Here is a 14997-nt window from a genome sequence, read left to right as displayed (position 1 = left end):
AAAAATTCGATCAAAATTGTCAAACTGGCCGAAAAATGGCGATTTCTCGGATTTCATTAATTTGACGAGCGCCTGATTTCACCACGCTGCCTCACACATTATATTGCAAATGTGGAACAAAAACGGGTAAAATCATAGCGGAAGAAAGTGGGACGAAAACGGGTAAGGAAACAAAGATGGGGGGTGAAAACAGGTGCACTGCAATGAGCTGGTCATACAAAACTTAGGTCAACTAAAATAACAAACTTAAGACAGGCAATTACCTTCATGAACCTCTCGCCCATATCCTCCATCATCCCTTCGGCCAAAGACACAATGAAGTACAGACATTTCTTGCCAACACTTCGCGATTGGGAGCTTACAAATGTTTTGACTTTTTCAAGCTGAAGACCAAAAAAAAATTATGAAATTATAGGTTGGTTTTTTTTATAGTAAGAGTGACTATTTCAAGCTGAAGACAAAAATATTTTATTACATTACATAGTGGGGGGGGGGGGGGGGGGTATAGTAAGAGTTCTATGGCACCTGCAACACAATAAAGTAATATAAGTGCCGAAGATTAGAGGTGTTACATGAGAAGAACTTAACAAACACACAAAAATATGGAGGAAAGATCATAACCATAGATGTTTGATAGGAAAGAAGGAGCAAACCGCACCAGAGCACTTGCCCACCACCCGCAAATCTGACGTCAGCATAATTAATTCCTTCAGGACAGTCAGCACTCCTCACATTTCCACCGTCATTTAAAAGTACAGTGCATGCAGTTTGTACAATTTTACAAGAGAGCTAAAAAACTGAATGTTGTATCCAAGAAAACAAACTTTTAGTTAGTTTTAGTTTTAGTAGAGGTGTTACGGCGCTCGCAACTGCATAAACAAGAAGCTCTTTGCAAACGTCCCAAGTCAATATTTTCAAGAATACAATTCCGATAATAACTTCTTCATCATCTTTAAAGCAAACCTTTTCTTGGTAACAACATTCAATTTTTGGCTATCCTATTAACCTGTAAAAACTGCATATACTGAACTTTTAACTCACTTACTGCCATGCCCGAACCCTGTCGGGTGATCCACGTAGACCGCTGCCTGCCAAACCCGAAACCCGTCAGGTGCGTTTTTACTACTATTTTTCAAACATTCCCCGATGTGTTTCGGGCTTGGCAGTTGGAAATGGGCGACATAAGCCAGTTTAGTCTCAATTCCGCATTGTTGCAGTAACTTCCCTTGAATAAGTTACTTAAAAATCTGACTTTTTCGAACCCACCCGAAATGAACTAAAAACTCCTAACGCTCACAGTTACGATAGCGACGGCGTCTCAACGAAGTCAGAACATTTGAATTGATGGACCCATTTGTCTATAAAGGATCAGATTTAGATCTTTTTGAAGATGATAGCGATGATGAACCATCATACAGAGTTGATGAGTATAGGGAAGGAAATAGGAGAAGAGCGGACGCAAGTGAAGATGAGAATTGTGATCTACTAATGCTGATGCTAAGGATGAGTAGACTAAAGACTTGAATGATTTTCCAGTTACATAAAATTTGTCAGATATCTTTTTATAGTGACTCTTCAACATTTGTTAGTTGATACAACATCTATTTCTTGCAGAGACAAAGATATAAAGGCATGCATACCGACTGATTGTACCAAGCAAGTAATTGTTATGTAAAAGTTTTTTTCCACGATATTGCCACATATTCACATACTCATAAAATTTCACACAGTAAAGGTATCACAAATTTTTTTTTGATTTGTTGAGTATGTCTCAATGTCATTGTTTGTGGAAAAGTTCAATGCTGTACACATAATAATAAGCTCAGAGAGAGGTTTTGAAAAAGGTCCCGAAAGCCTGGCATTCCTCTATTACCCTGCTGAGAAAAGCCTGGCAGTGAGTGAGTTAACAATGACGGCAGAGATTCATTCAGCCTACCTGTTTCCTCATGACCAACACCCTGGTGTAGAAATAGGCCAGCTCCAATGTCATGTCCACTCTGTGGGCGGTCAGGAACTTGTGGGCGTCGTCCCAGGAAGAGGTCTGGTCTTGGGCAACCATGTACTTTGCTACCTCCTGAAACAATAAGTAAATTCACATGTTTTGTGAGTGTGTGTGTGTGTGTGTGTTTGCGGGAAGGGGAGGAGAATATCATACAAAGAAAAGAAGGAGGACGGAAAGGGACAACAGATATTTGATAGTAAGGGGGGGGGGGGGGTTGTTCAAATTTTAGCAAGAGTTCTACAGCACTCACAACACAAATAGGTCATATAAAAGAGCAAAAGACTAGAGATATTACCAAAGAGTATCACACAAAGAAAAGAAGGATGACAGAGAAGGACAGTAGATGTTTCATAGGGAAAAACGGGCAAATGATTCAAATGTTCTGCACAATTTAGATTATTAGGATTATAAACCATTTGCCTCCCAACCTACTGAAAGGGAAGGAGAAAGACAATGTTTTATATACATTCATGTCCACAGTTCAGACTATTACACCAGCTTCTACCTTCCCGGCTCAGAGAGATACGTTCCAGCAAAAGGACAATGAGGCTCAATAAGACTGAGTAGGTGTTTTACGGCACTATCGACTCAATTTTGGTCATGTAAGTACCAACAAGTTTTATAGTAACAAATCTATCACCATGTTAAAAGGATGGACAGACATTTATAGAAATCTTTGTAAATATGGTAAAGACTCTTATTTACAGGCGTATTAAAAATATTCTATACGCTATGAAATGAAATAATCCAATTTCTTTAATAAAACTCAAAATTTTCCTTGGATTTACGATGTCAAAAACAGTTTTTTATATTTCTTCATTCGAAGTATTTCACACATATATCGTTGAAGTCGATACATTCAATCAGAATGTGTCGGAAAGTAAAATATGTGTTGCTTGCCACGCAAAAAGGAGCTTCCTCTCCTTCAATGCTCGATAATTCTCCCCAAATGAAAATTGAACTCAAGTCTTCCCCATGAGACAGCGAAGTGCCTAACAGGCTTGGAAACACGTCAAGCAAAATGAGTTAAGATTGTTCAGTCATGGGTTTGAATCGGGGTCGCTCAGGTAAGACTCATTCAATAAAATACACCCTCCCAAAGCCTTTCTAAAAAAAAAGAACCCAAACCAAAAGACCTCTCCAGTTGACTAGTGGGCTACGTTCTCCATTTTTATTCACAATCTGGGCTGAAAGTTTATCTTTAAAAAAAAAAAGAATTTTTTTTTTTTTTTATAGGGAAAAAAGAGTACCTTGACTTGAGCCACGGACATCGGACAGATGGGTAAGCCGTAGCGCTGTAACAAATTGTCAGCTTCCTTCATCTGCCACTTCTCAACAAGAAGCTCAACCCTGAAGAGAAAACAAAAATACAGTGGAGTCCCGTTTAAACCAAACACCATTAATCCGAAAACAGTGGTAAACCAAAGGAGAAAAAAAACAAGGCTCCCCTCCATTGTAACTTAAGTTTAAGTAAGCATTTTACAGCACTTGCAACACAAAGCGGCCACAAAGCGGCCACAAAGTGCCGAAGATTAGAAGTGATACAAGAGAGTAACAAACACCAAAAAAGCAAAGGAGGAGAGATAATAATGACGACAATAGATGTTGAAAGGGAAAAAAGGAGCAAAAGACTGCAGAGCACTCACCAACCACCCACACATGCATAAATCAATCGTTACGCACAGAGACAAAAGATGACTCACAGAGGATGGCGAACAGTTGCGATGACATCCGTCACCACGGTGACCACAGCCTCTGGGATGGGCAGTGGAGTGTGCTCCAACATGCCTTGAGCTGCCTTCACTTTCTCCTGGAGAATGAGAGATTTGGGGGGGGGGGGGGATAGCGTATGAAGGGATGGTAATAAAATAATGTTTTTGTATATGTACGGGCACAATTTAGATAAGAAGAAGAAGGAGGAGGAGGAGGAGGAGGAGGAGGAGGAGGAGGAGGAGGAGGAGGAGGAGGAGGAGGAGGAGAAGGAGAAGGAGAGCAACAACAAGAACAAGAAGAACAAGAACTTAAAATATAATAACAATAATAATAACAAGAAGAAAAAGAAGAAGAGCAATAATAATAATGGACAGCATTTGTATAGCTCAACAGCAACTCTACGCGCTTTGCAATCTATATTATTACCCCAGCAGACCTGAAAGCATTCTGAAACAATCTAAACTTCCTGGGAAGCATACCTTGCAAGTTGCCATTTTACAGGCACTAAAACATCGACATACTGGCAAGATCTTTCGCAGTCTATGGGCGGGTACCCATTCACATTTGGGTGAAGTGAGGAAAATTTCTGTAAAGTGCCTTCTCCAAGAACACAACGTCGGGCCTCAGGTTCGAACCACTGAACCAGCAACCTCAAGATTACCACTCCGTTAGCCTCCCCACTAGACTATCAACGCCACTTTAGAAGGCCAGCTTTGACCCAACCTGCCAGAGCCAACCCGGGCTTAGAGAGATAAAAAGTGGCTGGTTGGCGGGTGCTCTGGTGTGGTTTGCTACTTCTTTCCTATATAAAAATTTATCATCTCTATCTCCCCTCCTCCTTTTTTGTGTTTGTTACTCTCTTGTAACACCTCTAATCTCCGGCACTTATATGACCTTATTGTGTTGCAAGTGCCGTAAAACTCGTACTAAAACTAAAAGAGATAAAATATCCTTGATATTTGAAAAAAATCTCTCCACACAGGAACTGAGCTTGGGTCTTCTGTGTGCCATGGCAAAGTGCCTAACCTCCACACGTAAGTCAGCAAACACATGTGCCTTCATCTCATGGGTATAAGACTCACCACAGGTCCACTGATAACATCCACAATAGCTTTTGCCTTCGTTTCCCAGTCGCTCCCCACACACTGGAGGCCCGGCTGAGCGCTGGTTTGGATGAGTTCCTGGTGAAAAAGACAAAAAACACTTGTCATTATTCGGGGGGGGGGGGGGGGGGAATCTGTAGGTGCTGAATTCCCGCATTGCCATAATTCAGACCATTTAGGCGGTAGGAAGCTTTAACCCTGCCTGTCAGGGCCAACCCAAGCTGAGAGAGATACAACACACCAGCAGAAAGACTAAGATACCAAATTAAAAAATTTTCCCCGCACAGGAACCTAACTTGGGCCTTCTGCATGAAACGGCAGAGCACCTAAACACTGTACCTTAGACGCTGATTTTTATTTCATGAGACGGAAACTAAATTCAATAATGTTAAAGAGTAGATTCAGGGGGCGGGAGGTTGCTGACAAAAGAGCGAAGAAGTGGAGAGAGAAAAAAGGAAAGGATCAGAAAGAGAAACAGGAGAGATTCCCACCCAGGAGAGATTCCCACTCATAAGCATCATCATCAATACAAAAATACCTTTCAACTGCTTTTCCTTTGATCCTAGACTGAATTCCCACTTTTAATAGCAGAAATTTACAGGGATGCCACTGAAAAAATCACTGAAAATTTAAGAACTTGAAGGCATTTGCAAACAATAACACTGTAGCCACTACCACGTGGATAAACAGAAAAATGATGCAGACATAACTGTTCCTATGGATTAAACATGGATTTCAAAGATAAAAACAGAAATAACAGGGGAAAAAAACCCTGGAAAAAACATAGTCCCTGAATTTACCTACACTCCAGAACACAAAACCTACAAAAGATTTTTTTCTTAGTCAGCAATACTACCAAAAAAAAAAAACTAACAAAAAAAAACAAAAAACCTTAGAAAACAATACTAGTTTTTAAAAAAAGAATATAAAAGGGGTGGGGTAGGGGAAGGGGAAGGGGTTCCAAACCTCGACATAAGCGGCAAATATTGTGTCTACGTCCAGCCCGTGGTGTCGGACGTACGGCAATACTTGCTCCCGCAGGGTGGCAGGCAGCATATCTACGGCAACCACCTTGTCCAGCATGCGATGCACAACACCCGCCTTTGTCTCCTGAGGGGAAAAAATTGTGGGAAAATGGTGAGACGGTACAGGTTTAACGCTCCTATCTAACAATATTAGGTTATTTAAGAAGACGGGACCTTCGAGTTAAACGTCCCTCTCCGAAAAGAAATTCTCGGGAAATTCGTGTAAAAGTGTCTTTCCCAAGAACACAATGTCAGACCAAGCTGAGGTTTGAATTCCCGAACCTGCAATCTCACTATTACAAGTCCGGTAGCCTAACCACAAGACTACTGACACCTGTCTCCTGAAGACCAGAACATGTTGGATGAAATTTTAAAAAGCAGTTTAATGCCTACTTTGCTTTATGATGTACCTGGAATTGATGAAAATACATATTTAAATTTGTGCCGGACCATGAAAGTTAGCAAAATTTGTTATTCCTGGCTGCTATAAAACGTTACAAATACGTCCTGCTAATCCTATGGCGGTAACTCTTTTGCACGTAAATATAGCCTCAGGCACAGCATGGATTCGTATTTGGGAATTTTAAAATGTGTACATAGGTACTAAATTTGCTAGAACTAGTTTACTGCTTGGCTTGCAAGCGATTCATAAATACAGGTACAGTCTTACAGACAAATGCATGTTCTTGTAAAATGTAACCATTCAAATAACTTTCAAAAGGCAGTAAATCACTTTTTGACTTAGATTTGCAAGTTATTCGAAACGATGGGAAATGATAGGGAATATAGGGAGTGAGAAGTGATGCTACCGATGAAGATTTGTTCTTCAACTCACCTGGCTGAGGCTATGCAGAGAGAGACGGAAGCCAAACTTTGATTTGAGCTCCTGCAACTGCTTCAACAAGTCTATCGTCGTGTAGAGCTGGGACAGGACATGTCGGCTATCCAACTTCACCTGTCGAAATGTTTGTCAAGTTTTGATAAGTGTTGCACAGCGCTCACAACTGCATATGGTCAAATGAGCACACGGGACAGACTAAACATCTTCGGTTTGATATCTAAATTTTGAATTTTTCCTGGAAGGCGGCCAAGGCCAACTCTTATCGATTTTGGAGCACCAAGGGATCTTTGATGTGCATAACTTGCACACGAGACCTCAAAGATTTTTCCCCTTTATCCAAGAAGGCTAGGTATTAGATCTTACAAATCACAAAATCAGGGGTATGGCTGAAAGACAGCAGTAAGAAGGAGCAAAAAAGAGTAGCAGTAGAAAGGCTAAAGAAAGAGCCAGGAGCCCAGAGGAGGGTGGGCAGAATATGGAGACGAAAGCAGATGCCAGATCATGGTTAGAGAGCACGGTTTCAAATCCTGGACCTACTGAAAGAGAGGCGAACACAATACTCTGAAGACCACGAAAGGATCCCCCACCTGAGGATAGAAGAGATGTTTGCTTGTAGCGTACTAAGTACCACAGATGGTTCAGTGGCTCAGTAAGTATGGTGTTCTGTCGACCCGGGGGTCTGGATTTCAATCCCTGGTCCCCGCCAGCATTTTTTTTTTTCTCTTTTCCCACAAGATTCCTGATCCTAAAGTAGAAAGTATCAAGCATCTTGTCTTCTCAGATAGGGAAGAGAAACTTTGGAGGTCCTGTATAAAAGTTTCACACGTTCTGTTACAGATCTCTTGACAGTTCTAGAATTTTAAAAAGTGCAGGCCATTCCAATCACCATCCAACAAAAATTCAAAATTAATTTTCCAACCCAAAAACTTAAGCCATTCTAGTCAGTATATATATATATATATCTATATACTTATACTAAGAGTACCTTTGAAAACAGCAGGTGGCTACCTGTCAGACAAATGACAAGTCTTAGTTTAGTAAAGAGTTTTACGGCACTTGCAACACAATAAGGTCATATAAGTGCCGAAGATTAGAGGAGTTACAAGAGAGTAACAACAAACGTAAAAAAGAAGGAGGAGAGATAAGGACGATAGATGTTTAAGAGGAAAGAAGGAGCAAACCACACCAGAGCACCTGCCAACCAACCACAAGGACGAGTCTACATTCTGTGTAGACACAACAGCCATGTACACAAATCAACTACATTGCTAAATGACAACCTTAAATGGCAACTCAGTTGCTCTCTGAGCTCTAGCAGGGGTCTGAGAAAAAAGAGAACACTCAAAAGAAGTAGAAGGAACGGGACCCCTCTACAATCTCATACCCCTCTCCATCTGAAGAAGGAAAAGTTGATTGGCTGCAGTTCACTATGACCTAGGCAAATACCCCAAGACTCTTTCAAGCTACTTTACTGTGTCAAGAAACATTTCTTTACCTACCCTACAGAACAACTGCTTTAATTTGAAATACATCTTTCTGTTTTAGTAAGAGTTTTTTTACGGCACTTACAACACAGTTTGGTCATATGATAAGTGACAAAGATTTTATGATTTTATTAAAGCAGAGGGTTTTACGGCGCTCGCAACTGCATCAGGTCATATGAGCGCCAAGGGGTTGGTGTCAACAGAGAAGTCTTTACAGGGAATCAGACTTACTCTGCTTACCTCTCTAGCTTAAACAGCACAAGGTCAGCTTCAACTATCAAGGCACCCCGGAAATAGCAGGTCACAAGAGCGACAAACATACAAAAGAAGTAGAGGAAAAATGATAATAGTAAGGATTAGGAAAGAAAAAGCAGCAGTTCCCTGTTGAAGATCAGGCACAGTTATGAGCGAGACATGAATCAGCACATTTACAATTCTACTGTGCTTGACCGAGAAATGTCCCCCCTTTAGGAATGGTCTAAAGACACTACAGTCAGTGGCACTGCCCCGGGGGGAAGACAAAGATTTTTTTTGTTTTTTGTTTTTGTAAAGTGTTTTACGGCGCTCGCAACTGCATAGGTCATATGAGCGCGCGGGACACTCCTAATATTTTCAGTTGGTAGGAAATTTTGAATTTTGCCCGGGTGGCAGCCGAAGCCTACTCTTATCCATTTTAGACCACCAAGGGATCTTTAACGTGCGCAACTTGCACACGGGCCCTCCGAGATTTTTCGCCCTTGTCCGAGAAGGCTAGGTGTAGATCTTTCCTACCAGAAGATCAGGGGTGTGGCAGAAAGACAGCAGTAAGGAGGAGCCAAGGAGTAGCAGTAGAAAGGCGGCAGAAAGAGTCAGGAGCCCAGAGGAGGGGGCAAAGGAGGTGAGGGGGTGGGGGCAGAAAGTGGAAATGAAAGCAGACAACAGAACATTGCTAGAGAGCAGGAAAGGATGTGAAAAGAGACAATTTTAGAGAAGAAAATTTTTCGGTCGCAACCCGGATTCGAACCCGGGACCTTTGAATGAGAGGCCAACACCTTAACCTCTAGGCCACAAGAGCCCCCCCCCCCCCCCCCAGATTTGGTGCAACAAGAGAGGAACAAACACAAAAGAAAGGAGAGGTAAGGATGATAAAGGCTTGACAGGAAAGAAGGAGCAAACCACAACAGAGCACTAGCCAACCCACCAGCCAGTAGGTCTTGGTATTTTTGAGAAATAATTTACAGCAATGCAACATATGACGATAGCCGCTTGTTTTGTTTCTTGTTTAAGTAGAAGTTTTACAGCACTTGCAACACAATTAGGTTATAGAAAAGCCGAAGATTAGAGGTATTAAAAGGAAAACTAACACCACAAAAAAAAGGAGAAATAAGGACGATGGATGTTTGATAGGGAAAGAAGGAGCAAACAAAACTAGAGCACCTGCCAACCACCCACAACAACATTGGCCGTGATTCAGCAGAAACAAGCTGGGGGCAATAGAAACACTGACATGTAAGGAGTAGAAACCGCCCATCATGCCAGAACACCCATTAACCACCCACGTCCCAAAGAAAAGAGCTTGTGTCGTCTCACCTGCACTCTGGGATGCGCACCACAGGGCAACATATGACTGCCCCCACCCTTCAGCAAGGTCTGCAGTCCCTGGAGCACTGCCTGACAAAGCTCGAGAGCCTGCTCTGTCCACGAGTCCTGAACAACAGAATAGAAGCAGTCCGTTAGAATAGCTCGGACAACTCAAACACCCCTTTTTTTTTGTTTCGGGTTTTTTTGTAGTTTTTTTTTCTCCAGATAACTTAAGACTGCCTGCTCTGATTTTTATCAAACTTTTACTGGTTATCTGGTATCAGTTTGTCTTGATTATACGTAAGTAAATGGTTCCGGCCCAAAAGTGTTAACCCCTTCAATGCCGCAGGTAAATCGCCGACTGTGCCAGGGGAAATCCCAAAAACCAAAGCGGCTCTGGGGTGACCCCACTCTACCTCCCGTAACTTTTTTAAAATTTATCAATATTTCCTCATGAATTTCTGCATGTACATTCTACATTGAATCACGTTTCTATTGATATAATTTTAGGGGGGATTTCATTGAAAGATAGATGGAGAAAAGTAGGGGTCAGTAACATGATGCCAAAAACAACACCACCAAACAACATAAAACAACACATTCAAGTAATAATAAACTAAGACCAAAAAAAGGTTCTGTGAGTGTCTGCAGGAAAAGAGGCTTTTCCTTCCCTATAGAACGCTTGTACAATCCATATATATATACATCTAAGTCCATCTATGTTTACTGTCAATAAATCATTTTTGAGAGGTCGATGTGTTGGATCTAGATCTAGACCTAGATCTAATTTTCTTTTTGAGCTAAAATCTGAACCTGACGCTTTCAAACGTGGGAAAATCGAGGTAAACATAAAGGGAAGGCACCCCAATAATATTTACAAGATTTTAACAGTAACTTCCCTTATAATTGGTATCAAAACAACCTCTGTAACAGTCCCGTATATTCTACGGGTCAAAGGCACAGCGCTACACGGTTCAGGCCCGTAAATTCTATGGGCGCAGCAGGGAAGCGGTTAACAAACAATGTTTTACTCTTTGTCTTTGTTAAAAAATAATTTGCGTTAAAAAAATTTGAGGACTTACAGTGTGACTTTTATCAGTCACTTTGTATTTCGAAGGTACAGGAGGAAGTTGATCTTTCATCCTTCTCTTTCTAGTAAAGCTCCCTAAAGCACACCAATTATTTTGGCATGGGATATTTCCAGTCATGTGCTCGAAAGAGAGTTTTTGCTTGTTTGATCAAAAGAAGGTAAAATATACATAATGAAATAACATATATATATGTTCAGAACTGTACTCAAGGCTGTTAAAATCTCACTGAAAGTGTTACGTTAGTTGGTGACCGAGCCCCGGTCTGACCTCCAGTGTGAAGGTAATAAATCAGTGTCAATCGGCCACTCCCGTGCTTAACAACCGTGACGATAGCGATGCCCGTCGCTGTGCCGGCGTAACTCGGTTGTAGTAATTTTCGCATCACTTTCCCTCGTTATTTCTCCCGATCTGATAAACCCAGAAGCCTGTTTAACATCTTATTTTAAAGATCATCTTAGGACTAACTAGACAATCTCACTTTCGCTCCAGAAAAAAATCTTGTCAGTTTGTTAGTGCTTGAACAGTCAATTGGCTGATTGTGCTGAAAGCTTCCCAGGAAGCCGAGAATGTTTCTGAGTTTTCTAGGAACGGCTCGGATAATAATAGTTATAAAGCGCAGTGAGCATGCCGTAGAGCATGGATATTGACTATATAATTGTCGATATTTACATTTTGCAACATCAGCAGATATAATTTGTCATTCCTTTGTATCTTTTTAGTAGAAGTTTTGCAGCACTTACAACACAATTAGGTCATATAAATGCCGAAGATTAGAGGTATCACAAGAGAGTAAAAAACAAAAAAAGGAGGATAGATAAGGACGATAGATGTTTGATAGGAAAGAAGAAGCAAACCACACCACAGTACCTGCCAACCACCCCCATCCACTTCCTTGTACCTACTGAGAGTGAATACAAGTTACTCACTATGAGTAGCTATAAACGATAAGACATCAAAGTCCTTGCTTAACACTGTGGCCAGGATTTCTTACCTCATTCCCCAGCTCCAGTCTGCCAACCTGTTCTTTAGTCCAGTCAACAACACCATTCTGTAACACAAAATGGCATGGCATGAGATGGTGTTTTATAATAATAAAAATAATATAAATTACACTTTTATTGATCCCTAAAGGGCAATTTGGTTTACAATGGCAAACAAACTTACATATATACATAAATGCATACATACATACACAATTCAATATTACACTAATTGACTAGTACAGAAGAATTTCCCAAGGACACACTCCAGTGACAACTTAATCAAAGTGTCACCGACACTTGCTTGACATTACTTGAGTCTGAACTCACTGCTCACCTAGCCACTGCTATAAACACTGTATTGGTCATGTGTTTTAGATTCAGTAAGCATTTTATGGCACTTGCAGCACAATTAGGTCATATAAGTGCCGAAGATTCTGGGTGTTACAAGAGAGTAAAAATATAAAAAAAGAACAGAGGAGAGATAAGGATGTTATATATTTGATAGAAAAGTAAGAGCTCACAACACAGAAAGTGGAGACAAAAGCATATAAGATAACAGAAAATGGTAACAGAGCAGGAAAGGAGGTGAAAGGAGGAAATTTTAGATAAGAAAATGTTCCATCGGTGTCAGGACTCGAAGCTAAGACCTATTGAAAGATAGTTAATAGTTCTTCATCTAACAAATGAACTCCTGGTATGAGAGACTTGTTTTCAGCAATTGCCAAAAAGAAATTTGACGTCAAAGACATCGTAAACGAATGAGCCCGAGCCACTGCCAGTGGCTCATCAGCACTGCGGCTCCGCCGCGAGCCGCTGGGAGGGGGGAGTGGCTTGCCGGAGATGAGGCATTAAAGATGACGCAAAAGTGGGCACTTGCTATGAAAAAGTTGAGGGGCATTGGTCTAGACTCTTACCACAGCATCTGGGTCAGCTCCTATGACGAATGCAAGAACGTGCTGAGTGAGCCAGTCGCTGATGAGTCTCAAGTCGACTGTGGCTGGAACATTGGCCAGCAACTGACACAGCATCCCGGGAACATACGCTCTCTGAAGCTCCATCTGTTGCAAGCAAGTAAAATGGTGAAATGGTACGTGAGGCATCGAGGTGAAATCAGACGCTCGTCAAAATAATGAAATTGAAGAAACCAGAATTTGCTCCACTGGTTTGTCAATTTTTATCGTATTTTTGTTTTTCGCTCAACATTTTTTACGTTCATTTAAAAACACATTTCTGAGAGGATTTTACCGAAAAACATGGCATAAAGGCACAAAAACTGTAAATCTTCAGTTTTCAAGGACTCTCAAGCTATGGAAGTCACCAAACTTTGGCGGCCATTTTCTAACTAATTTTACCTTTGAAACCAGCGACCCCACCTCAATACACAACAAGGGTAATTTTTTGTAGCCAAAGCAAGGCAAATGAACAGGCTTAAAGATGATACAAATAACTCCGTATTCCCAGAAACTGACGAGCGCACAATTCCATCAAGTCGTGACACATAGATTTAACAACCCCCCCAATGAACCCTATTAGGCAGGCAGGACCTGCAAGTTTAACATCCATCTCTGAAAGGAGCGAGCCAAATGAGAAATTCAAGTAAAGTGCTTTTCCCAAGGACACAATGTCAGACCAAGCTGATGCTTGAACCCCCCTAACCCGTAATCTACCGATTAAGGGTCCGGTAACCTAACTACTAGTCCACCGACGCCAAGCAAGGAAGTGACAATTTGTAATCACGTCACAATAAGCAAAAAGTGAAATTTTGCACGAAAGTGGCAACAATGCAATTAAATTACAGTGACAATGAGCAATAAAGTGACATTTTCACAGAAAAGAGACCAGAAATAAAGTGATATTTTGTAATGTGGCAATAAGAAATCAAATAGAAAATATACAGTAAAATCTACTTAAACCGAAATGCTACATACAATACTATTAAAGACAGCAGCTATGTTGAGAGTCACTTTCAAAACTGTGATCTTACCAGCACCTGACCTCACCTCAAGACTGGTCCAGAGACTGAAAGCTTTTCCCACATCCGACAGAAGGAATTGGCAAAACAGCTTGTAAGGGTCATCATCCCTAAACACTTCCCAGTCTGTAGCCCTGGTGAGAAGAAGCAGTGAAAACATGTCATTCATCATCATCATCATCATCATTGCCTTTCTCACCCTGCACCAGGGTATAGGCCACAGACAAACACTTCCCACCTTTCTCTATCCTGGGCTAGCCATCTCCCAAGATAAAAAAAATAAAAAGCCGTGTTAGTCCGTGTTTCTGTAACTGACTGTTTTTACTAGGTCGGGTAGTTGGCCCTCCACAAACTGGCTCTTTTCGGGAGACCAGACCTATGCACCTTTAGTCGCCTCTTACAACATGCAGTATCAAGGCTGGTGTATTCTTTGCTCCCCCATAGTAAAACTACGGGCCCTCCCCCTGCAGGGGCGAAACAAGTCATTCAGACTGCTTAAGTTGGAAGTTTTAGTCATACACATAACCAAAATCTGGCACCCATAAAACTAGGCCATCGTACAAAAATAAAAAATAAAAAAATAAATAAATAAACAGTACCTGTAATCTCCCTTTCCAAGCACAAGTTTATATGCCTTGAATCGCCGCTGAATCTGCATCAACTGTGAAAGCAGAGCAGATAGTAAAAAAAAAAACGTGTGAGGCATCGTCCAAATAATGAATTTTAAAAAACTGGCATTCGAACTGGCCGTAGGACAATTTTTTTCAAAATTTTCTATTTTTGGCTCAACACCTTAAATGTCCATTTAAAAACGCACGTTAATTAAAGGCACAATTAGTGTAAATTTGCATTCTCCAAGTACATTCAAGCTTTGGAAAACACCAAACATTACCGGCCATTTTCTCACTAATTTTACCTCTATCACCAGGCGAGTCCGACCTTCAATTGCAAATATCTCGACTTCTTTTCAAGATAGATGAGTATTTTCTTCATAAAATTCAAGATAAATAATCAAGCTATAAGATGATATCAATAATTTCATATACCCTAAAATTGACGAGCCCCTGATTTTACCGCATCGTGACACATATCAAGATAAATATTAAGAGACTCAAAAAGTAATGGTCCCTACAAGGAGGTAAGATTTTCAAAACGAGCTGAATGCAATGAGCATAAGTAAAAAAATAAATATTTTTATTAAAAAGTAATAACATGCTCTTTTC

At 40.9% G+C, this 14997-nt stretch overlaps 1 protein-coding gene across 1 annotated transcript in view; it reads right to left on the bottom strand.

Moving 5' to 3' along the window:
* LOC101861601 (kinetochore-associated protein 1) overlaps positions 1-14997 on the bottom strand; it is a 32971-nt gene that overhangs the window by 16090 nt on the left and 1884 nt on the right. The window contains exons 3-14 of the mRNA XM_035971309.1: positions 14374-14435; positions 13803-13908; positions 12717-12860; positions 11811-11867; positions 9738-9854; positions 6679-6798; positions 5785-5928; positions 4798-4896; positions 3706-3812; positions 3253-3352; positions 1937-2074; positions 264-383 (exon numbers count right to left, since the gene is read on the bottom strand). Of these exons, the coding sequence (XP_035827202.1) occupies positions 264-383; positions 1937-2074; positions 3253-3352; positions 3706-3812; positions 4798-4896; positions 5785-5928; positions 6679-6798; positions 9738-9854; positions 11811-11867; positions 12717-12860; positions 13803-13908; positions 14374-14435 (1314 nt within the window). The remainder of the gene's footprint in view (positions 1-263; positions 384-1936; positions 2075-3252; positions 3353-3705; positions 3813-4797; positions 4897-5784; positions 5929-6678; positions 6799-9737; positions 9855-11810; positions 11868-12716; positions 12861-13802; positions 13909-14373; positions 14436-14997) is intronic.

Source organism: Aplysia californica, unplaced genomic scaffold, assembly GCF_000002075.1.
Source record: "Aplysia californica isolate F4 #8 unplaced genomic scaffold, AplCal3.0 scaffold00415, whole genome shotgun sequence".
NCBI lineage: Eukaryota > Metazoa > Mollusca > Gastropoda > Aplysiida > Aplysiidae > Aplysia > Aplysia californica.
The sequence above is the reverse complement of the archived record's forward strand: the minus strand, read 5'-3'. Positions and strand labels throughout refer to the sequence as shown.